The sequence below is a fragment of the Tamandua tetradactyla genome, chromosome 7, assembly GCF_023851605.1.
Source record: "Tamandua tetradactyla isolate mTamTet1 chromosome 7, mTamTet1.pri, whole genome shotgun sequence".
Classification (NCBI taxonomy): domain Eukaryota; kingdom Metazoa; phylum Chordata; class Mammalia; order Pilosa; family Myrmecophagidae; genus Tamandua; species Tamandua tetradactyla.
The window spans coordinates 13,304,501-13,330,387 of NC_135333.1; the positions used below are offsets into that span (position 1 = coordinate 13,304,501).

The window sequence follows — 25,887 nt, forward strand, 5'->3', positions numbered from 1 at the left end:
CAAAAAATCTTCAATGGCCCTCCACGGTTTCAAGGATAAGCTTCAAACTTTTACAATTAGTGATCAATGCCAGTCACAGTCTGTCCAATCTCCTTTTACAACTTGTTATACTGCTTCCCTAAGCACATGGTTCAAAAGTATTTCCTAATTGTTTTATTAATGATGATTTTGATCAGTATTTAAAATGTGGATTTCTAAATCGGCCTTGCCTGAACGTGTTGCTTCTAAGGTAAATGCTTTCATCTTTCCTTAGCTGTAAATGAACAGGGTAATTTCTACCTTCAAGGGCTAATGCAAGGATTTAATGAGATAATATATATATATATATATAACGGCCCAGAAAGCACGTTCCCTTCCCAGTGAAAATGGGGATACCAATGACAATAAACATAGGGCCTATATATATATGTATATATACACACACACACACACACACACACATATATATATATATATACACACACATATATATATACTTTTTTCACCTGCATCTGTTATTGTTCTTTTTTCTCCAAACCCAGCAGAGCAGAGAAGAATATGAGCCCACCTTGGGGGGCAGCTGGCCCCTGTGTGTGGGGCCAGCCAGCCCGAAGCAGCCAGAGTCCATGAAACATCCTTTGGAGGGGAAGACTCAGAATTCCAGGTCTCCCCTGTTCTGTACCCTCCATGCCCAAAGTCCCCGTGGGGAGTCATGATGTGGCAAGCACAAGTGGGCAGGTCTCAAAAGCAGTGGGGCAGCCACGGGGTCATGCAGCCTTCAGGAGCTCCATGGGAGCCTGGGCAGGTCCCCTGAAGCTGCGGCACCACCCCTTGTCCTGGAGAGAGGTTGAGATGCTGAGCCTGTCGAGATGGGTCATGTATGTGACGCTCTTCTAGAAGGAGTAGCTGATCTTTCTGCCCATATATCCAATTGCTTCTTATGGACTGGGAAGCCTTAAAGTTCAGAGAGCTAATGAATCCCCTCTAATGCCATCAATATTCAGTGGCTCAGACAGATGGGCTGACACTGAGCTGTGGGCATTTCTAGAATGCCAGGAAAGTTTACAGAGGTATCTCAAGGGCATCCTGCAAATGGCTTTAATTTTCGAATGTTTTTGTAAAACTGTTGAATTTTTTAAAATGCTGAGATTGTCACATCTACACTGATGACTCTGTTCAACTCACTCTAGCTCTAGCTCCAGGACTCATTTCTATCTTTTTTGTACCCCTGATTACGTGCCAGCTTCATTCTGTGATGGGTTTTGTTCCCGAATTCACAAATACAATCAAGGTCTAAGAGAAAGTGAACTATAGTATAGTACCACCTAACAGGGAAGCATGGTGGAGGTTTCATTTTATTTTATTTTGCCTTAACTTAGCTACAAACAACAGAAAAAGGAAAGCCCCATATTTATATCATTCTCATTAACTCCATCCCTAATCCCATTACTCAAGTATTCACTGTTTAATATAATTTGTAGTCTTCTCCTAATGAAGACAGCTGCTTATGAACTCTAGTATGTTTTTCCTTTTTGTTTTTGTTTTTTTTTTTGGCATGGGCAGGCACTGGGAATCCTAATGCTTTACTATATTTGGTTTATATATTTCATGAAAAAACATCCCTTGTTAAATATTTCTAATGTCATCAACAGGTGGTTTGACTAGTTGAACTAGCTAAATTCTAATGCAGAGGGTGGGCCATGGTGGCTCAGCAGGCAGAGTTCTCCCCTGCCATGCCGGAGACCTGGGTTCAATTCCCGGTGTCTGCCCATGCAAAAAAAAATTCTAATGCCGAACCTCCCAAACTTTCTCAGCTCACAGTCCTCTTAGTGTTTCAATAGTTGTTCCATGGCACCCTAAGCCCAAAAGATTTAACAGACAGTTTGATTATTAAGTAGTTAGTTAAAAACGACTTCATACGTACTTATTTCCTAATAGCTTAGTAGCTGTTGGAAAGAAAACTGTACATACAAATTGAAAGAATATGGTTCTTTTTTTCCATTTTAAATAGCCACAGTTACTTACTAATGAAATACGTGCACATATTGACCACCGCACAATCTCCCAAACCTTGGAATCAGATTGGATGCCACCTCATTGCTGCTCCATGAAAATTTTTGCACAATGCTTATGTTTTAGTTTGCTAAAGGTGCCGGAATGTAAAATACCAGAAATGATTGGCTTTTACAATGGGGATTTATGAATTTACAAATTTATGGTACTAAGACCATGAACATGTCCCAATTAAGGAATCAACAGGACAATACCATCTTTGAAGAAAAGTCACTTCATCTGGGGTTCTTCTGTCACATGGGAAGGTACATGGTGACATCTGCTGGTCCTTTGCTTCTGAGTTTTGTTGCTTTCATCGCCTGATTCCATGGCCTCCTCTGTGAGCCTCTGTGGGTTCTCTCTTAGCTCCTCCAGGGCTTTTCTCACTCGCTCTCTCCAAACTTCTCTGGGTGTATCTCTGAGCTCTTCAGGCTTTTTCTGTATTTTATCCTCATAGAGGACTCCAGTAAAGGATTAAGACCCAACTTGAACTGGGTGGGTCACGTCTCAATCGAAACAACTTGATCAGAAGGTCCCACCCACAACAGGTCTACACCCGCAGGGGTGGAGTAAAAGAACGTGGCTTTTTCTGGGGTACATGCCAGGTTCAAACCAGCACAATTTACTTTTTTTTAAATCACAGCAACCACTGAAAAACTAGCCTCACAAAGACTGCGGAAAATCATGAATCACTTTGAGATAGTAGCTTCTGTGATGATCAGACCAAGAGATTTTGCTGTGTTTGCCCTGAATTTTTTAAACTGTCCTGCAGTGGTTCTCAGTTTGCTGCAGTGTCCTCAGGTATCTCAGTGTACAGTTAGGGAATGGCACTCTAAGACATTTTCTGACCCTGAGAAGTTATATTTCAAAGGATTTTTAAACTTGAAGCTTGAAAGTCCTTATTCTACAGTGCTGGGACTCAAAGCCCATTGCTTTGTCAGAGAAAAGCGAGTTTCTACTGTGTGTAGAAGGGCAGGGAACATTTAAGTACTCTGCTGTTCTTCCTTTTGAGGGAAAAGGAAATCAACTGGTGCAATCCAGGATGTAGGAATCTGAGTGAACTACTAGAATTCTACTACCAAACCAAAGCACTGCCTCTCGCAATTCCCACTATTTCTTCTCCAAATTTACAGTAGGCTTTTATTAAGCAAGGTGGCTGGAGTGACTTACTTAGCATCACATTAGATGAAACAATTATTGAAGACTTGGACACTGGTGACTAACTGAGACAGCTGGCTGTCTCTGTTCATTTCATTCGGAATCTCGCTCTGGTACACACGCATTCATCACAGTGTGCTCCTGAAATGAATGCAGCTATACTCTACTGGCTCCATGCAATCAGAGCAGCCCGGCCTCACACTGCTACCACAATGAATAATGCTTCGTTTGCCTAATGCAATGGGAACCTACTGCAGACCTGGAATGCTTCCAAAAAAATGAAGAACCAAACAGATTGAGGGAGAAGGAGACTAAGTAAAAGCAATTATCAGCACATCAGAGTGAAACTTCTAAAACTAAATAATTAGATGCAGGTATTATTTAGGAAAATTATGACCAGAATATTAATAAAACATACTTGTGAATACCGCATGCTCTTTTCATAATTTTGCTTTGGGGAAAGGACAAAAAATATATATAACTGCAGCTATTTTCTAGATAGCCATAAATAAAATTCTATTTTATTTTCAGATAAAACAAAAACAAGGATAAGACAGTTCTGCAAGACTTGCCTGGGGCATAGAGATATTATGGGGGAGACTGTTTGTCAGGAAATTATTATTATTATGGTCCCCTTAAGGATCTCTCAACTTCCCTAATTAGAATGGTACCGCACCTCTCTTTTAATTTTCTAACATAAGAAAGTGATACCGGCTAAATCACTGAGATGAAATAAAAAGAACAGACCCCTCTGCATTGGCATTTTTATTTATACTTTCAAGTTTGGTGATTTTAAATTTAACTCGAGATTCCTTTACTTTTTTTTTTCTTGGAAAGAACAGAAAGGCTTCACAGCTTTGGGTGCTGACAGTATTCCAGAAGCTCCAGACCTTGTCCCTGGGGCGCCTCAGTGAGTAACTACGGTGGAGCCAGCATCTGTCAGCACCACTCAGAGGGATTCCCCATCAATAGGTGCCTGGCAGCTATCCCAATTCATCACCCAGGTTTGAACCCAGAGCAGGGAAGAGAAGTGATATGATCAGTTTGTTGGCAGCTATCCTGTGATGGATATTTCAAGTATTTCTAATGAAATATGAATTCAATTTAAATATATTGGTTGATCACATAGGATATGCTAGGTGCTGTTCTAGGCACCGGGGTACATAGCTTCCTGTTTCTATATTTATGGGAAACATAGTTAAGACTGAATCCTCACCACTTAAAAATCAATTGGGCACAAGGAATGGGAAGGCAAGAGAGAGAAGTTCAAGATGATTGCAGTTTTGAGAAGAAATCATTAAAAAAAAGTGAGTTGATTTACAAGTTGATTTATCATTAGGGAAGGAGCTGTTAGGATAGGGGAAGTAAGAAACTACAGCCATATTTATTTTTAAGACAGAGATCAGGTATATGCAGAACAAAGAAGTTAAGTGTTTGAAAATAAAATCTACAGCTTAGGAAAGAATTTGGATATAGAGAGGTTTAGGTATAATATCACTGGCATATACTGTTAAAAGCTGGAGTTGCAGTAGTGGGAAATGATCAAGGGAAAATTGAAGGGAGAGAGGAGGACAAAGAATTAAGCCTTGAGGACCCCTAGAGTTAGGGTGGAATGTTGGCCACAGCCAACTGCTGCAGTGTTGGCAACAGCTAAGAGTGGCAGAGAATGAGGAATGAAGGAAAGCTGAAATGGGCAGAAGGCAACTATGGATTGCTGGGTAATCAGGATCTATTTCATGATTCAGACAGCTTGAAGGTACCAGTTTGAATTATGAAAAGTTGTAAAGTAACTACCGTTTTCAACTCTCAAGTACATAGAGAAACTGAAGTTTGAAGAGTATTTCCAGAGACTTTGGCTAGGTTGTCAAATGAAGAGAGAAATGTCCTTTTAATCAAAAGCAATCACTTGTAACAAATGAGAAGGGAACTGGGATGGGTTGACATTACAGTCTGTGATGAGCAGGCAGGAAAGGAGAGAGGAGGAGGCTAGAGGAGCTCTCACCAGAGTGGGGCAAGGTATTCATCAAGTCACATGGGTTTACCAGGTGCCTGCTATGCCACTGATCTAGATAGGTGGGGACACACTAATGCACCAGAGAGAGATGTAGCTGTCCTTGATGACTTCCATTCTGGAGGAGGAAGACAAGGCAATATGAGAATATTGAGAATTGCATATGAGAATTTCAGGTCCTGATACATGCTAAGAAGAGAAAATGACAAATGGGTGTGTGCATATGTGGGGTGCACTGGGTGTGTGCGTATGTGGATGGGCTACCTGGGTGTGTGCGTATGTGGGGTGCACTGGGTGTGTGCGTATGTGTGCGTATGTGGATGGGCTACCTGGGTGTGTGCGTATGTGTGCATATGTGGATGGGCTACCTGGGTGTGTGCGTATGTGGTGCACTGGGTGTGTGCGTATGTGTGCATATGTGGATGGGCTAACTGGGTGTGTGCGTATGTGGGGTGCACTGGAGAAGGCTGCTCTGGGAGACAGCATCAAGTCTGGGACAGATGATGGAAGCCCTTGAAGAGCAGCTCTCCCAATAGAAGGCATGGCAAACACCAGACTCTGAGAAGGGAGGCAAGCTCGGCCACTTCGAAGACTGAAAAGGTCAGTGTCACAGGAACAGAGTAAATGAGGAAAATGAAGGAAGTTGAGGTGGAAGAGAAAGCTGGGGGCAAGGTGAATGATGCAGGGACTTAGGGGCCGTGGGTGTGTGAAGACTCAATTTGAAGGTTGCCCCTCTGTGAAGTTCTCCTTGGTGTCCCCAGGCAGCGTTGAGCATTTCAACCATCACTGTGCTCCTGTGGACCCCATCCGCATTCTTATTCCAGGATTCTTTTCTAGGTGCTCCCCAAGCACTGGGCATCTTCGTGCCAGCACCAAGAAAAGTATCTGGGACACCACAACATTCATTCAATCTGTTTAGATACTGGAAATTTCCAGTTACTCATTTTTTTTTAATTTAAAAAACAGAAGATGGCTATTTACTTTTTCTTTTTTTGTATGCTGTATGGTGGAGTCACAGTCACATTTCATTATTTTTTCCATGTGAGCATTCCGTTAGTGCGGCATGATTTGTTGAATTTTTGTTTGCTTGTTTGTTTTTTTGTTTGCTTATTTGTTTGTTTGCTTGGGAAGTGCATGGACTAGGCATTGAACTGGGGTCTCCCGTATGGCAGGCGAGGATTCTACCACTGAACTACCCTCATATCCCTGGCTGTTTACTTTTGTTGTCACAGAACTCAGAGGAAGCTTTAATACAAAGAAGTCAACTATTAAACATACTAGCAGCTTAGAAACAATCATGAACTTGTTTTCTGTTGGGCTTCACTGGGTTTTATAGGGGCAGCCAAACCCTTAGGACCTGGCTTCACAATTCATTTGTGAACAAAGCGGGGAGGAGGGGGCTGTTATAGTTTGCTAGCTGCTGGAATGCAATATACCAGAAACAGAATGGCTTTTAAAAAGGGGAATTTAATAGTTTGTTAGTTTACAGTTCTAAGGCTGAGAAAATGTTCCAGTTAAAGCAAGTCTATAAATATGTCCAATCTAAGGCATCCAGGGAAAAATACCTTGATTCAAGAAGGCTGATGAAGTTCAGGGTTTGTCTCTCAAGTGAGAAGGCACATGGTGAACACATTCAGGGTTCCTCTCTCATCTGGAAGGGCACATGGTGAACATGGCATCATCTGCTAGCTTCTTCTTCTGGCTTCCTGCTTCATGAAGCTCCCCGGGAGGCATTTTCCTTCTTCATCTCCAAAGGTCGCTGGCTGGTGGACTCTGCTTCTTGTGGCTATGTCATCCTGCGCTGCTCTCTCTGAATCTCTAGCTTTCCCCAAAATGTTTCCTCTTTTATAGGACTTCAGAAACTAATCAAGACCCACCCAAATGGGTGGAGACATGCCTCTACCTAATCCAGCTTAACAACCACTCTTGATTAAATCACATCTCTAGGGAGACGATCTAATTACAGCTTCAAATATACAGTATTGAATAGGGATTATTCTGCCTTTATGAAACGGGGTTTAGATTAAAATATGGCTTTGCTGGGGGACATACATCCTTTCACACCAGCACAGGGGCACATGACACAACTGCTGGACAAATCAGATTGTACTAGATGGAACCAGCAATGACAAAATTAATACCAAAATGGCGCCAGCAGAGGGATCCTCCTGACCTGAAAGCTTTAAGGACTCACTTTTTTTAACCTTTTTCAGCAGCCATTGAACACAAGAAGTTTACCAAGGAAGACTGAATCGCACTAACGTTTTCTTGGTGGAACCGTAAACATTCAACTCTCCTGATTTTTCTGATCTTACCTCTGAAGGTAAGATCAGAAAATAAAATATAGTTTTCTTTACACATTCAGGCTAGTTATATGAGATTTAAAAAAAAAAAAGAGGAGAGAAGAGAAACAGTCAGATGTGGGAAAAGAACAAACTCAGACATGGGCTAGAACAAAGAAGGGAGAAAAAAAAAGTGCAAGACAGATAAGAAAAGGAAGAGAGCTAGACATGGGTGCTCAAGCGAAATCAAACAGAAGGAAAAGAGAAATGCAGGCTTGTGGATTTCAAAACAAATTAAAGTGAGAACATAAAGGAGAGATAAAAATACAAAAAGAGTGAAGAGGAGGAAAGAGGGAAGGGACAGACTCAAGCAAAATGGAAGGAGACAAAGACAGAGGAGTATGCTGGGGGGTTGGGGTGGCGGGGAGGAAAGAGAAAGAGTGAAGGAGGAAAAAAGACCCCTGCCACCGACCACCTTCACAGAAACAACTGAAATGCAGGGCCTCTGGGCAGGCAGCTGACACCAGCCATCACAGGTGCCAGGCTAGCGCACACCAGCTGCCTCCCAGCAGGCATGAGTCACAGATTTACATCTCCACTCAGATCTCACCTCTGGGTTCCAAACCTGTATTTTAATGCCTAACTGACATTTCCTCTTAGGTTCCTATCTTAATAGTAAAATGTCCAAACCTGTTCTTTCCACCGTTTCCCTCACCTAAGATCACATTGTCACACCCACTGCTGATGATTCCTCTTTGCCCAGCTCGAGCTCACAATTTCAGCAGGTCCTTCTGCCTCTGCCTCTGTGAACGGTACAAACCCATTCTCTTTTCTCCACCTCCCCTGCCACCATCCTGCCAGAGTCTCCTCACTGCTCACACCTCATTTTCATTCTGGTCCTTTTCTCCATGCAGGGGCCAGAGTGATCGCCTTACATGTACTCCTGACCACTTCATTATTCGGACTTAAACCCTTCATGGTCCTTCTAATAAAAGCTCCAAGAAGGATGACTTCCGAGTGAAAAGTAAAACTGATAAATCCCTGATGGATCTGACCACGGAGTGTTTTGGAAGAAGGGTCCTCCAAAAAAAAGTAAGAAAAGGTTCACAAGAAACTAGGTGTTATGGATTCAACTGTGTCCCCTCAAAAGATAGGTTCAAGCTCTAACCTCTGGTCTCATGAATGTGCCCCTATTTGGAAATGGGACCTCTGAAGATGTTATTAGTTAAAATGAGGCCAAACTGGAATAGGGTGGGTCCTAATCCAATGATAATGTCCTTTAAGAAGAGGAAACTTGGACACACAGAGAGAAGACAGCCATGTAATAGAGACAGAGATTGAGTTATGTCACAAGCCAAAGAACATCACGGATTAGGGCAAGCCAATCTACAGCTTTTAGAGGAAACATGGCCCCATCTTCTGGCCTCCAGAACTATGAGACAATCAACTTCTGTTGTTTAAGCCACCCAGCTTATTGTACTTCACTATGGCAACCCTAGTAAACTCAGACACTAGCCACATGAGAAGGGATGGTGGTTTTGACTCTGGTCATGTAATATAGATGGAAACAGAAGAATAGGAGAGGTGGTTAAATTGGTTGCCTAAAGTAGTGAACATATGCAGGAAAGAGGAGAAGGGATCAAGATCACGGACAATAACATTTAGAAGAGGAGTACTTGAGGTCTCTCCCTGCCCCACCAACCTCATTGCATTGGTCTTAGTTAGGCAGGTTTTCTATCAGTTCCAGGATAAGCCAGGCTAGAAAACTATCCTCCTGTCTCATGGCTGACCCTGTTAGACCTTGAGGTCTCAGAGCCACATTCTCAGAGAGATCTTTTCTAACCACTCTAAATAAAACTGATTCCTACCTCGCCTCCATTCCCATGATTATTTATCACAATTCCCTGTTTGCTTCTCTTGGCATCTATCACTTGTTTTATTTCATTTATATTATTTATTTGTTTTGTAGTTTTACTCTCTCCCATTAGACTGTAAGCTCACTGAAGGCAGATGCCATGTCTATTTTTATCTCCCATCTCTGGCAGGGTCCAGATAAACAGAATGAGGTAATCAATGGAGGTAATGTAGGGAAAAGTAGAAATAATTTTTTAAGTCTTCTCCTTTCTGGAAATTCTCATAAAATATCTCATTATTTTGAGAATATCTGGGAATTCTGGGAGGCTGAGTCCCCAGGATGGTGAGAGGAAAGTTGAAAGCTTAGAGTAGCTGCTAAAAAGTGAGATAAAATCCTAAGAGAGAACAGAGGCACAGCCAAAGCTATCTGCCCATGGGGGGGGCTCGTCTAGTAAACAGCATACAGCCAGGGACTGCTGTTTCACAGACTGTTGCTGGAATTGGGGTCAAGGAAGTATCGGATTCATTTTTCATTCATTGTAGGGACTGTTTGACAATCAGAAGAATAAATCATCGTTCCACGGGCCATGCATGCACTAGGGGAGTCATCTGCGTGAGAAACACTGGATTTACTTTAGATAGAGGAGACCAGTGCAGTCTCCTTGGCTCAGCCACTTCCTAGTACTAAGGCCTTGGGCTAGTCATTTGGTGTTACAGTCCCCATCTGTGAGCCCAGAGAGTAACAGAGGCCCCTGTCCCTCACAGGCCGTGGGACCATCAGTGGAGTTAATGCATGAGAGAGTGTTTTACAAACTGAGGGCAGACAAAACACGGGGACAATTATTATGGTAAAAGCTTTTCATCTACATTTTATCTTACCAGGAGCTAACAAGCTGTAGAACTACTTAGGAAAAAAAATGTCATATATCTAACTACTTAGGAAAAAAAATCTCAGGCTGGTGGAAAGCCTGCTTCCCCACTCGATTGTCTCCCTCCGAACTTCTAGCCTCGGGGATCAAGGCTCTCTCATTTCTGTTCTCTGATGTAATGGGCATTCAGTGTGCACGTTTTTAAGTGTGCATTGTCACCATCTTGCTAAGACCCTTGGAATGTTTGTTCTAGAACCTGGATCAATGGGTGCAAGATTTGAGAGGCAGATTTTGGATCAAAATTGAGGAAGACTTTTCTAATAAAAAGAGATATCCATGAATAAAGTGCTTATAGGAGGAAGTGAGCCTATGTGCAGTGTGCAAGCAGAGGCTTGTCACTGGTGAGCAAAGTCATTCAGCAGATTTCCACATCAGGAGCTTTTTTCCACTTACCACCTCTGAGAGCTCTATGTGGGGTTTCTGGTATAAAATAGAATAGCGCTCCCCCAGATGAACTTCTTTCTTTCAGATAATGCTTCAAGAATAATTAGAGTAAGCAAATTCATAGAGTCAGAAACTTGAACATAGGTTCCCAGGAGCTGAAGATAATGCTGAAATTGTAGAGAGTTTCTATTTGGGATGGTGAAAAAGTTGGGTAATGAATGGTAGTGAATGTAATGTATATCAGTGCTGTTAATTATTCAGTGCTGTTTTTATTCTAGTAATATATACAAATAAAAATTTCCCCCTTTCCTTTATTTACATATATAACATATATTATATAGTAATATATATATTACTAGAATAAAAACTAAAGAAAAATACAGCATTGGATTGAACAACACAAACAGGCTACCCTGATGTAAACCCTGGACTGCGGTTAATACTATGATTATAATAAAAGTCTTTCATCACTTGTAACGACGATGCCACACTAATGTAAGCAGTTAATAATGAGGGGGTAAATGAGAATTCTGTATTTTATGCTTGATTTTTTTGTAAACCTACAACTTCTCTAATAAAAAAAATTACATATAAAAGATTAGATGGATAACATGATAAAACAAAAGCAGCAGCATGCTAACATTAGGTGAATATGCATAAAGGGTGCAAAGTATTTTTCATTACATTCTTAAGACTTTTCCAAATAAAACATTTTTTTAAAAACAGAAGAAAACGGTTCAGGGTCTTACTCAACCGTCTTTTAGGCTCCTCTGCTTTGGTGCTTATGTTTTAACTGATAAAATATGTCTTCTCTTTAGCCATCTCTCTCACTTTTTCTTGATGCGGAGTGTCAGTGCCAGGTGACATCAAGAAACTGACAATATCAACTAAAGATAACTTGAAAATAAAAACATTTCTTCACTCAGCTCACTTTCTTGTATCCTCTAAGGCTCAGCTCTTCTAAGAAGCCATCTCTGACACATGCTCCTTTAGTTTGGGTTAAGTGCCACCCAATCATAAACTTATCAAACTATAATAAAATTATTTGTTCACCTGCTTATCTTCTCAGTGTAACGTGAACTCCTTAAGGAAAGGACTGGCTTCTGCATCTTTGTACCCCTAGCACTTTCAGTGGAGGCTGGTATAAAGTAGATGCTAAATAGTTATTTGCTGAATGAATGAAAGAATTCATAAAAATAACAAGAGTAGAGAAATGGCACTAATTTGCAGCAGTCCAAGTATGTTTTAGAGATGTTCCCTGCAGAATCCTCTTGGCAGATAAACATTATAAGTATTCAACTTCTGAAAACTATGTCACAATCATTTTGGAAGGAGGCAGAGCCTAATCCATAAATTTGGAAATAACAACGAACAATTTACATTCGTGCTGTGTGTTGAATGGTATGAACTACTTCCAAAAGCCTCGAAAGTCTTACACTCCCTTAGACAGCCTGGCTTCTGCAGGGGTCGTAATTTCACAATTATCAGTCCTGCAAAGTGAAATTTGTGTGTCTGCCTGATACAAAACTAGCGTTTCAGAATAAAAACCTCAGCTTTTTAGGCCTGTGTGTTAAATTAGAAAAAACTGAAGAGAGAAAGACAAGAGAGGGAGTTTTCAGAACTGAACTGAGAGGATTGCCATTAATCATATATTACTACTGAGCACTTAAAATGTGACTAGTTGGGATTGAGATGTGCTCCAAGTGTAAAGTACTCACTGGTTCTGAAGGCTCACTTGTTAAAAAAAAAAATCATTAATTTTTTATATTGATGGCATGGTGAAATGATATTTGGCATATATTAGGTTTCATAAAATGTATCATTACAATTAATTTTACCTGTTTCCTTTCTTTCTTCTTCTTCTTTTTTTTTTTGCTGTTTGCCTGTTTTCTTTTATATATTTACATGGTTACAGAAATTTTTAATCACGTGTGGCTTGCAGTACATTTCTAACAGATAGTGCCGTTTTAAGAGGCCAAATTATACAGAGTTAAGAGTTTATTGCTGGGGGTGCGAGGATAGTTCAGTGGTAGATTCTCGCCTGCTGTGTGGGAGACCAGGGTTAGATTCCCAGTCCATGCACTTCCCCCAAAACAAACAAACAAAAATTCAACAAATGGTGCTGCAATAACAGGATACTCACATGGAAAAATAATGAAATGAGACCCCACCATACAGCATACAAAAAAAGAAAAGTCTACACAAATAGAATGAGGTAGAAATTAAAAAAAAAAAAAAAAGTTTACTGTCATATGGACTCAACCTTCAGCCATTTTGATGGACTGGTCTCTAAAAGGTTTAAGTACCTTTCTTTCATCCCAAACTGGAAGCAGGGGGTGGCTAGTTTCCCCTTTTCCTAAAGGGAGAGTTGTAATCATCACGAAGCCAGGAGTCTCCAGAGCTTTCTGGGAGGCACTGGAGCTGCCTTATACTTACTGGCTCATGGCTAATTTGTGTGTTGCTTTTAATAAGTGTGTTTATTTCTGTCAGTGTTTTTCTCTGTGACTTGTGATTTCTTATCTGTCATGAGCTTGGAAATTAATGAGACCCGTGGTGAGCCTAAAAATAAATGGATCTTAAACAAGGCTCAAAGAGGTGCTCCAATAAGTAAAAGGGAGTAGTGCCAGGTAGTTTTGGCTGAGCAGGATCTTTCTGTCTATTTTGGTGTGACTGCATTCATTAAAAAAGGTACTCAGATAGCTAGGTCCTAGATATTTGGCCTAATACTATATATTTGGGATGTTACTATATATTTGAGCCAGTGATTGAGTCTATTATTAAGTAAGAGAAGCAGCGTGGCACAGGCAAGAGTATTGAATCATAAACGGGAAGCTGTGGACTCACATCCTAACTCTGATACTAATCAATGGAATGATTCCAGGACCCTCTACAATTAGTCACTCTGAGAAGATTTCCTGATACATAAAATGAGGCTTTGAAAGCCTCTCCCATTTATTTCAGGGCTGCTGCGAAGATTAACCAATCGATGTTTATGGAAATTTCCTAAAAACTTAGACATCTTACTCAAAACCATTAAACTATTAACATTCACATTTCTATGTTTGGTTTATCTTACTCTTGCTTTAATACGAAGCAAGATTTTTCTCACAGATTTTATGAGAATGAAATTCAGACCCACAATTTCTAGAACAAACACATCCAGCAGCCAGGCAATTCAGAAATAGGAGAGTATTTTTAGGCCGTTCTTAAAATCCAAATATGGTACATTCAACTTTGACTAAAACAACATAGAAATAATTTCGTAGTTGTGGGTGGGGGTTGAGAAGGTCATGTTAAAACAGCAGGGCAATGAAGTTAATTTTCTACAGTGAAGGAATTAAAGCTTTAGAAAAGATTTTAAAATGTATGACAGATACATTTTGGTGAATTCTATAATAAAGGACTGAAGTGACAGCTAATTATAATAATAGATGCTTAAGCTGTAACACTTGAAGGATGCAGAATGATTTATGGTATGAGTAGTATTCTCAGAAGTCATTTTATCAAGATAATACATTCCAATTTTTTCCAATTAAAATATGAAAGCTCTGAAGTATGAAAAACAGGGCAATAAAATCCACCTAAGTGAATCTTTTGTTAATATAGTTGTTACAATAAATGCATTTCCTAGATCTAACTAACCCTCAAAGAAATCCAGCGAAACATTTCTAATAAACTTTTGTTGAACGAAACATAGTCTGCATGTATTGTTAAATGGTTTTTAGCAGTTAGAATTTTACTTCAACATTATTTTAAAAAAACAAAATAAAATTATGTTGTTTTAAAGTGGTGTTTATTGAGCTTAGCATTTATAAGCCATGATGACAAAACCACAGCTACCTGAACTACAAGCTCCAGTCCTCAAACATATGGTCCAGAAACACTGAACAGTTTTTAGTCCCTGAGACATTCCCTCCCCTGAATCCCAGCGTGGTTATCATGCAGCCCCTGCTTGGACTACCTCACAAAGCTGGGCTGGCCATTGCTGGACAGGATTAGAGTTAAAACATTCTTGTCTATACTGATGCAAATCCCTTCTCTTATAATTTCCAGTCTGTGATTCCAGTCCTCATATGGCATGGCTTTAAGACTTACATGTTTATGAGCATACACTAGTTTGCTAATTAATGCATTCATTGGATATAAAATTTTTTTTTAAGAATGCAATCTGTACCAGGCAGTGAAGGTGGCACTGGGATTCCGTGCACTAACCTACACTCAGGTGACATCCGTCCTGGTGTTCAATACAAGTCCCCAGGCTCGTACCTGGGATTCCAAAACCAGCCTGTGGGGGGTTAGAGGGGAGCAGGAATTAAGAGGAGAGCTTTGTTTACCTCTGTTCAATTTCCTTTTAGTGGTGCTAGTCTGAATATCTCCCTGAAATCTCTTTAAGTCTTGTTTCAGGCTAACGGTTTTAGCTCTCCCCCTGTGATGGTTAGGTTCAGGTGTCAACTTGGACTCTTGCATCCCCATGGCTGTGTGAGACACCGTTCCACATCTTACATTTACAGCTCTCTCCTGTGGGTTCTGTTTCTCTAGAGAATCTTACTAATGCACCCCCGGATTGGTGCCCCTTGTAAATTTGTTCACTTGCCTTCCATGTACAATCATTTGATGAAAACCCTGAACAGCACAGGAGATAGGATGAGGTTCTGCAGCAAGACATTTGCAGCCTCCCTTCAGACCCACCCAACTCGTGCTCCACGCCCCTTTGCCACTGCTGCCCAGACAGCTGCATTGTCAAGCAGGCCAACAGTGTTCATGAGGACACTGGCTCGTGAGGATACCTGGAGGACTTGGGAAATCTTTGACAAAGAAAATAAACACTATTGCCTCTGACATTCCAGTGATCTATTGATCTCGATAACAGTGAATGAAAAAAATTTTCTTGCCATCAACTTGTAATGCCTACAATTTATCAAGCAGCAACTATGCCGCTGGCTGCAGGCAGGTTATCCCATTTGATCCTCTAACAATTCGACGAGGTCAGAAGCTGAAACTCAGGGAGATGAAGTAACTTGCCCAGGGTCATATAATCGGTAAGGGCTAGAAAAAAATTCAATTTCAGTTCTGCCGGACTTAACAACCACGCTATAATGCCAAACAGTGAGGTTAATAAGAGTCAATAAAAAGAATGAAGCTGGCAAAACAGTGAATGCAAATTTAGCCTCTGTCTTCAGAAGTTTAGTGTCCAGATGACTAGGAGCAAGAGTTCACAATGCGAAGCTACTCTTGAAGTATTTTACTGAATTTTGGGCAACATATTTTAAGATGGATTTTAACCAAATGGATTATATCTAGGGGGAAAAATGTGACCAGGATAGGGATCTAGAGACATGTCACATACAGATATCTGTTATGGATATCTCAGATTATCATGCCAGTTACAACATACCGTGGCTGGAGGGGTTGGAGGGACATGTGAGAAAAAATTTTTGGAAATAAGTTTCACTGGGGAATGACTTGCTGGCTAAATCTCATCTTAGGGAAGTCAATCCTGAGAAGGTAAATGATACCCTTATTAATTCATTTAATGGCATAAATTGAGACCATTTACAAAAGGCAAAAAACTGGGTTGTGAAAATGTCTCCCATGAAGGCTAGGAAAGAGAATTTCCTATTTTTGTCTCTTTTGAATATGTTATCTGCCAAACTGTTACTTTGAAAATCGCAGAAAATATACAGAACTTTGTTACTGCAAATGCAGTCTGCGAAAACGATTTCCCTGTAAAAAATAAATAAACAGAAACTTCTACCCCCTCATTTACTTCAGAATACATATGCAAACAAAAATGACATATCTGAGCAGCCCAGGTAATCTTTTAAATCAATACGGAGAGAATTAATCCTTTGTTTTCCCTCATTACATGTTTCCTAAAGAATATTAATTACATTCTTTTATATTTGCTGTTGAATTGCTTTCTGTTTTGCTCCGTTTTAATTTTGATTCTGACATCTAGTTGTTGAACTGAACACAGGCTAAGGCACCACTTCTTAGGGGCTAAAACGTATTGGAAACTCATAAATTCTGAGAAAAATGTCAGTTCGGTGCTACCACTGAAGAAAGATGACAGGACATGCAATAAAACAATGATGTCTTTCTGCCCACAGGCACACCTTCAAAACTCTAGCTTGGTCCTTTGCTCTTTTAATTGAAAGAAAAGGCGAAAGGCAGACAAGAAAAGGGATCAAAGACATTTTAAGCCTTAGCATCCTTTCTCATTACCAATGTCAGGCTATGGCTCTAGGAAGATTTGGAAGGACAAACCCAGCCTGGCGAGGTAGAGGGAGTATGCCACGGACCAATAACCCACCAAACAGACACTGTCAGAGATAACAGCTGTGATGAAACCAGTAGTTTTAGGGTCAGGAAAGAACTTAAAAAGCAGCAATGCTAGCTAATCTCTTTGTTGTTTCTCCAAGTGCTCGCTGGACATCAGGGCTGCCCCTGGCTCCTGATATCCCTCTTTCTGGGGACGGTACAGCTCTTCTCTGAATTTACCCAGCTCCAGATGTGCAAACAGCCAGCTGCTCCCTCTGACTCTGTCCTCAAGGTCACCAGTCGCTGGTGACACAGCCTTGCCAGGTGTCTCCCACTGCATCTTCCTCATAAAGTCAGCCCTGTCACTTCTCTCTTTAATCATGGCCATCATCTCTCTGTCTCTTCATTTTGTTCCCTCCCTCTTGATTTGTTCCGGTATCACTGCCCTCATCAGAAATCTCCATGGCTCCATATTCCATGCCAGATACTCTGGGTCCTTCCCAAACTTACCCTTTCCTCTTCCAACCTTATGTTCCAACGTTCTCCAGCTGGAGCACTCTGTTTCTGTAAGAAATTGCTCAGACCTTCTGACATATTGTACTCATTCTCAACTCTGTCTTCACTCATTCCGTTTCTTCAACTGAAAATCCCTTTCACCCACATGAGCAAGCTCATCCAGCTAATTCATCATTTAAGGTTCAGCTCAAATCCCATCTTCTCATTACAGACTTTACTGTTTAGTTTAGTCTGCAGCTCTAGATTTAGTCCCAGAGTGATTACTGCTGACCCACTCCCTGGGAACCAGGGTGGGCTTCATGGACATGTGACCTGGGCATGTGACATGGGGCCCTGCACTTACGTCCCTGCCCTTAGATGGACCCCATGCTTGATCTGATGCTCTGCTGGAACTGTCTTGAATGAAATTCTTGATAATTTTTTAACAAGGATCCCACATTTTCATTTCTCACAAGTAATATACCCAGCCCTGTTTGGTATATATCCTGTTTTATGTTCACATTAAAAAGTGTGAACATAAAAAGTATTTTGTTTTCAAACTGGACTGTGAATTTTTTGTGGGTTTGCCTTATATTTTTAAAACCTGCCACCATGGTTAGTACAATTCTCTGAATATAGTAAATGTGCAATAAATACTATTGAGTATCTTTACCACATAAGATGAAGCTCTTGCTTAACCAGTTGTTTTTTTGGAGACAGAGCCCTACAATTACCTGGTTTGAAATCACTTATTTTTCATAAGGCAACAAGTCGTGGTGAAGACCAGTAGCCTGAGAATTCTAAACCTGATGGTCCTGATGCTGTCATATAGTGATGAAGGGAAGTGGGTAAGTACCTTAGCACTCTCTGCATCAGTGTTCTCACCTGTGAAATGGGTGGGTAAGAGGTTGGTTTAGATCAGCATTTGTGGAAGTAGGTCATAAGTGGGCTTCTAGGAATACTCGAAGGGTTAATCCATAAAATTCATCAAGAAAGAAGTATTTTATAGTCTAACAGATTTGATTTGCACACTCTCCCACCCTCTTAAGAGATTCACAAATATGTTAGTATATTAAAGCCTCTGAGAAGGTTTGTAGTAAAGGAGCCCATTTAAATTGGTTAAACTCTTAGTTTTATGGAATGTAGACTCCTATTCTCCAGTAATGTCCATGGTTATGTCACCGAAGTAGCATTTCATGAAATACATCTGAGAAAGCACTAGACTGGTTCTCCTCTGGGGTAATTTCCTGTTTCAAGGTGGAGTGGCTCAGTAATCCTAGATTCAAATGAATCTCTCATTGGCTCAGTTTGCTCTCCCTGCCCAAGTTATGGGAGAAACTGGGCAGGTTGCTAAGCCTCTGTTGCACCCCCTCCAAATTGCTAAATGGCTCAGTTACCAGCACGGTCTGCTTGAGTCACTAAGACCTCATCTTACCTGATGAGGTCAGGCCCACCACGAGCTGGCCTCTTTTAATACTACTGTATAAAATTAGGTCTTCTTGGTATAAAGGTGTACTAAGATTAAAATACATATTAACAAGTTTAAATAGGCCTATGCTTGTTTGTTCTAATCTTATTAAAATGTTTATTGTTTTTTTTTAAATCCTCCCTTCTCTAGATTTTCATGACCAGTAAATCTATTGAAACCCACTATCAACTCCAGGCTAATAGTTCATTCTAAAGGGCTTAGTGTGAAAAAATTAGAAGTGTGACCTCTTCTAAACACATGATTTTCATTTTTCCTTTCTAGCTTCTAATATTTCAGCATCACGCCTACAGAGCTCTGTGGTTTGAAGATTGCTGTGCCTTTTTCTTTCCACTTGACACACTGATTAGAGTCTTTTGTGCGCTTTGTCTGTACTGTATTTTTCATGTCCCCCGTGGTGTTTTCAGGAGTTTCTGAGACTCACAAATACAGACCCCTGGGTGGAAAATCCTGCGGTGGTGTTCTCTTTCTTTCCACGGGGCTCCTGGGGCCATGCTTCAAGGGGACTACCCCAAAACGTCGGAGGCGGCAACTCAGAAGCGAAGATGTACGGACTTTCTAGACGTTGAAATTCAACCCAGACCGTCAGTGAGCATTAGAACACAAACACTGAGAAAGAGCAGGTGTCACTCTAACATCCATTGTGGGTTTGCAACTGGAAAGATGTGAATGAGTAAAAAGTTCGATGAATTACGTGGTTAGCTTTTTTCAAAGAAGAGGGAGGGAGAGAGGACATCTATAGATTAGCATCACAGCAAGATCATGGGAAAAAAAAGATTTCTCATAAATGTAATTTATTTTTAAAAATTAGTGACAGTGAAATAAGAGTGACGGTTTGGAGCTAGACTACCTGGTTTGAATCCTGGCTTTGTCACTTCCTCAGTAAGTTATTTATCTGGGTCTTGGCTTCCTCCTTTGTAAAACAAGGTGAAAATAGGAGTGCTCACAAGAAAAGGTTACTGCGAGAATTAAATGAATTCATACTGTTTAAATGCTTAGAAGAATGCCTAGCATATAGAAAGGCCTCAGTGCATTGAAACTATTATTATTATTATTACTAGGTTTATTAGTTTTTCTCCTTACTACAGATTTAAGGCAATGATGGAGAGCAACAATCACTGGAAAACTTCACAATATATAAAACTGGTGAAAGAGGTTGAAATCTGACACTTGGAAAATATATTACAGTTCTTCAGGTAATTGTTTGCCTCACACATAACTTGGCTCAAATTAAAATCTGCTCTAATGCGTGGGCCCTGCAGTACAATGTTTTATGTTGCCCTGAGGCAGACCAAGAAAAAGCCTACCTATTCAAGCACATTTGAAAGGTAAACTAATTTATGATAGATGATTAAGTGTAATACTATGATCCAAATATCAAGAACTAGGGAGAAGGGGCATTTGTGTGCCAGTTTGGAGAGGAGAAGGGCAGGTGTTGTCGAAAAGAGAAGGCTTGAGTCGGTTAGCATTTGAAGTACAGATGCAGGGAAGCTAATGGAATGGCAAATGTTCATGGATAAGAATTTTTAATGTTACCTCCTCCCCAGGTTATGTCTTCCACCCACCTCCCCCAAATGAGCTGATCTTTTGTAAGAAGAAAATAGGAACGACTGTTGAGAAAAGAGGAATGAGATTTATTTTAGGTTTGAGGAGTTTGGCTTAGCAGTCAAAAGATAAGAAAATGGATACTTTCAGCTGATTTATATGTGTGTTCTAAATTGCTAGAAATGAATAAAAGATTCATATTCTGTAAATCTACCAGTCAGTCTAAAGAATGTGACAATCATCTCCAAATGCTAAATTCTTGCACTTGCAGGTTAGACAGTGGCTTGTTATTATGGAGAAGAGAAGAGCGGCAACAAGATATTGACTGTACTTTCTGATATCACCTTTATTTAGAAGATAAAGATAATGTCTACCCTTGGGTGGCTATGACAATTAAATGAAGAGGTATAGCCCAGAACTCGGCACACAAAGAGTAGCCTCTCAGAAAGAATGACACAGAGATTTCAACCCACTCCCCCACAACTCCCTATCCCAAAGAGTTTAAATTGCTACTAAATTTACAACCACCGGAAGAATGCAGCTTTCCAGAAGGATTCCACATGGGAAGTTCCATATGGTTTGAAATCACTGATGGTGGAACACAGACACTTTATTCAAACCTTCTACCTTTGCTCCAACCAACCCAAGATTGTCTTCCCCAAAGAGATTTTCCATCTATTATCTGGCAGGTATATTTAAGTACCAGCCTTCTCTCTTGAAGGGCATATTTGGCATGCCCAGCACTTTTTCATGGTTTTGCTATCTGTGAATTTATGGTGGATTATGAAAATAAGTTTATTTTAAAACCCTGTATTATAATAGCTTCATACTTAAGAGATATCATGTTAAACCATTTAAATTTTTAATGGTACCAGTTAGTTGGTATTATTCCAGCATTTCTCACAGAGTACTGACTATTGAGATGAAGGAGAGAAACTTAAAAATCCACTCCATTTATTCTCCCTCTCATTCCACGGTTGTGACAAACAAAGCCCGTGATAGGTCAGATGACATCTCTTCTAGACAGATCTGCAAGGTGACTGTTAGACAATGGTCTAACTGAGAGGCTGAAATTCTCCAACTCTTACTGAGAACAGCATTAAATGAATTCCAGGAGTTGACTCAGGAAGGAGTTGCACAAGTTGTGAAATAAGGAACTGGGCCTTCAGGCTTTCTCACTTCTTCCTGACTTGTGGACAACTCCGTTCTCTATAATATAAAAGATTAACTAGCTATCATTTAGGAATGTGAGGACAAGGGAAGATGACAAGATAGCTTAAATTTTGTATTTAAATAATAGGAAATAACTTGAAGTTTATTTCTACTTAAACATGTTTAAGGTGAGAAAAATTTCGCATTTCCACAATGATGATCTATTTCAAAAGGAAATAATACCCAAATGGCCACAGAGCTAAAGAATGAACATCTAAAAGAATAATTTACTTTTTGAACCAATAACAAACACCAACAGAAAATAAAGACAAGGAAATAATTCTCAAGCAGAGAAACCAGCACTCAAACATGAATATAAGTATAGATATGCCTAAAGAAAGGAGTAAGAGAAAATAAAGATAACTTGCTCAAAAATGGTGGAGAAAAATGTCATTAAACCTCCGTAATTCAAACCTCAAATGAAATTCACAACATTTTAGCCTCTAACAAGTAACATCAGTCAATACCAGAAGAAAGAAAATAAGTGGTGGGAAATGCACTGACAAAAAGCAAACTATGTTCAAATTTTGCTGACAAAAAGCAAACTCTGTTCAAATTAAAAACCACTTAGCACAATTTGCATATAATCAATATTGTTAGAGAACCAATTTCATCTACTTATCATAGGAGATAATGAAAATTTCTGGGTGAAATGTGTTTATTGATTGGCACTCTGTAAGTACAAACAAAGCAAAAGATGAACTCAACTATTTCTATAAATAAAACTAGTTCCCCATAAACAGTCTAAATTAATGAGTCTTTATACTATTATTGCTTTAGTCCTAATTTGTGAGGAAAGCCAAAAATTTTATAATTAATATATTTTATATATGTGTTTGAAGGCCCCCAGACATGAGACATACAGAATCCACATTTATATTTTTCATATCAGATTAATATTGGAAGGGCTTGGTTTAAAAGATTCAATATTGAAATCAATTCTGGGCTCAAACAGACTTATCTATAAAACAGAAATACTATGAGTATTTACCTTATAGAATTGCTGTGAGGTTTAGATGAACTAATTTATTTAAATGACTTAGCCTAGCATCTGGCATTCGATAAATGCTATTTATTACTACCCTTGTTGTTATGTAGCTATTAGTTTGTTCAGAATCATTTTTTATCATCTATAATTTCCTGAGAAAATACAGAAGAAATCATGTCTTCTTAACCTTTGAGGGGTATTTCCATCCCCAAATTTCATCCTTGCCACCCCTCCACTTCTTTGCTGGGGTGGGAGACTGTCCTGTGCGAAACAACAAGTGTTTGGCCCTTGAGACTGGAATAATTTGACTATCCTTTAAGCATGAAACTAGGAAAAAAATACCTATACCATTTATGTCATCTTTTCTTTGGAGAAGGAAATAAGTATTTAGTTTGTCCTTTGCATATTTCTTTTTACCCCCATGAGCATTTTATCTGCCTCAATGTAAAACAGGAAAAAAATATGGAATATGTGTGTGTAGAAGGACAAAAGAGGATAAGGAAGTCAGGAGGCAAATTGCTAAATGTCTGAAGCTAACAGAACCAATACGATGATACCCTGTCTTAGATGTACCCTGTGGGGCACTGTCTTTTTTTGTGGGATTAAAGCCAAAGATTCATGAGCACATGAACACTTCCTTTCCCCTACAGAACAAACAGAAGTGTTGTGCAACTCCCTTGATGAAGTCAGTGACCTTAATGTAATATTTATGCAATTGTCCTGTAAGTTTGAAATTATTTCAAAATAAAAAGTAAAAAGAAAACAACAACAAAAAACCACTCAGCTAAAATAAAGCATGGGTCCTGTAATATGAATGCCTGGTGGTCAGTCTTCCTATGCAGCCAGTGATCGGCAATTTCCCGTCACTGCTTCAACAGTGAGGAGAAAGTGATCTTGTAATTCTCTATGGATCACCTCTGGCACAAATAAATCATGAAAACTACAGGACTTTCCAAACATTTTCAAGATATTTGAAGTTAGTATTTGTAGAGAGAAGGTTGTTAACATCTTTATTTTAAGGTTTATTAAGTGGAATAACTAAAAAATTACTATTTCAAAATATATACTATCTTATACTGAATTTCTCTGTTCCCTTTGCCTCACAGATTATGTGATAGCATCCTGAAAATTCAGATTTAGGTAATGTAAATGACACACCGAGCTGTTCTAAGGAATTTGGGAGAAGCATCCAAATTTTAGCGACTCAAGTTTTTTTGTAAGATGAGCTGATAAAGAGAGCTTGATTATTTCACACTAAACACTGATTTCACAAATTATTTCACATTTATTACACCTGCACAGTTAAAAATAATAAATAGGGTTCCCCGCCTTCTTCCACCCCAGTAGAGGTGGCCAAGCGTTTTATGGAGGTGGTGTTTTGGTGTCGACAGGTCTCTGAGTTTAAGATAATGCGAAAAAATTACCTGTCCCAGGGATCTCCAGTCCAAGCTGGCGCTGCCGATATAGACGTGCTGCTTGTCAACAATCCAAAAAGAGGCCTGGAGCCGGCCCTTGTTGTAGGCAGTCATGTTCATGTAGGTCACCTCGGCTCCTAGGAGGTCAAGGACAGCCCAGTCAGCCTGTGTCAGAGCCCTGAACTTGGCAATCAACCATCCGCCAGCAGCACTGCTCATGGCTTTTCATAGATCACAACTGATATTTAGAAGAAGTCAAATATTTATATTCGTTTGGTACACAGAATGCCCTCAGGTATTTACTTTGCCCCCCAAAATAATACTATAAAAAAAATGAAGACACTTTTTCCTATGTATATATGGAGGAGATTTTGTACATAGTGACAAGGGTATGGCTTCTTAAATCAGACAGATCTGTATTTAAATCTTGGTTCCATCGCGTATTATCTATATAGCTGGATATTTGCAGCACCCTCTTTCCTTATTATCACGTTATAATTTTAAAACAATTTTGCCATAAACACAAGGCCATTCTTGTTTAGGATTACAGCTCTCCTCAACAACAAAAACACAAGACAGCTTTCTTACTCTTTCTGGACATTATTTTCATCCTTCTACTTGCTGTCTTCATTATGTATTTTGATTTTGGCCCCTTCTGCCCTTTCTTTACCTGATAGTGCTTAATTTAGGGAGGTATTATTCAAGCCTCACAGAAATACAACTTTGACTGGTTAACTAGGTCACTCAGACTATTAGTAAAACCAAAAACACATTTTAAGAGCTGAATCTGACCAAGCATTTTAAACATGATGTGACCTAATCCACTGTCAGCTACTCGGTATTGCTGCCTCAGGACTGTGCATTTGCAACTTTCCAAAGGGAACACAGAGTCCATTGAATACAAAGTCATTTAAGCATGTTTTTGTTAAAGGTACCTTGTCTTTAAAAGAACAGACCTATATGTACATATTTAACAAGCCCTTTTGTTCTGGTTCTCAGGGCAATAGGGGCAAGTGCAGTTATGCAACATTAATGAAGAGGATGCACTCCAGTGGGGCAAGCCATCGTTAGAATCATTACCAGAGGAAGAGATTATATCATACACATGATACTGTCCAGGCTATTAAAACGGAGGACATATGATTTAAACTATACTCCAAAGCTCTAGAACTTGGGAAAATATCAATTATGCACTTATGGCAGGAGGATGAAGAGAGGATATGGGGTCAGGAGATTCTGAAGAAGAAGCAAGCATCCGGGCAGGTTTTCTCTGAGGGTGGAGCAGATTCTTTATCCTAGAAGGGAAAGCACGCATTCCTCATCTCCCAGACAGCCTGGTCCCAAAGTATGCGGCCAAACCCCAGGGGAGGAGCGGTTGGGAATAGCAGAATCAGAATGTCCAAAGTGGGCAGTTGCCATAGCAAATCTTTACGGAGGATGTGGCATCCCCCAGTCAAAGCTGCCTGTGCTCCTAAGTGGATGAAGAGCTGTGTCTGTTCTTGGAGACCCACTCCTCTTTAACTGGCCATGCCCTTTAATCCCTTTCGGAGCACTAAACTGGTCACTACTGGAGGAAGGCGGTTTTCTCTTGTCTCCAAAAGGAACAGAACGGAGGTGACCTTGGTAGTCTGTTCAGAATCTACCTTCAGTATGAGCCTCCAAACAAGTCCCAACCTGCCTTCTTATTATTCCTAGAAAACAACTCAAACCCTCAGTAACATTGGCTGGTCCTCCCACTGGCCTGGGACACTGCCTAAAAACTTAAACCCACGAGCAGTCACTGCCCTGCACTGGGCTGTTCATTAGTTCTTAGAGGTCCCCATTCAGTTCTCGCTC

At 40.0% G+C, this 25,887-nt stretch overlaps 1 protein-coding gene across 7 annotated transcripts in view; it reads right to left on the reverse strand.

Annotated features, from left to right (window-relative positions):
* The window catches only part of PLD5 (phospholipase D family member 5), a 453,172-nt gene that overhangs the window by 77,116 nt on the left and 350,169 nt on the right, over positions 1-25,887 (reverse strand). For all 7 annotated transcript variants that reach the window (XM_077167818.1, XM_077167821.1, XM_077167819.1 and 4 more), the window contains one exon: positions 24,061-24,188. In XM_077167818.1, coding sequence (XP_077023933.1) covers positions 24,061-24,188 — 128 coding nt within the window. The remainder of the gene's footprint in view (positions 1-24,060; positions 24,189-25,887) is intronic.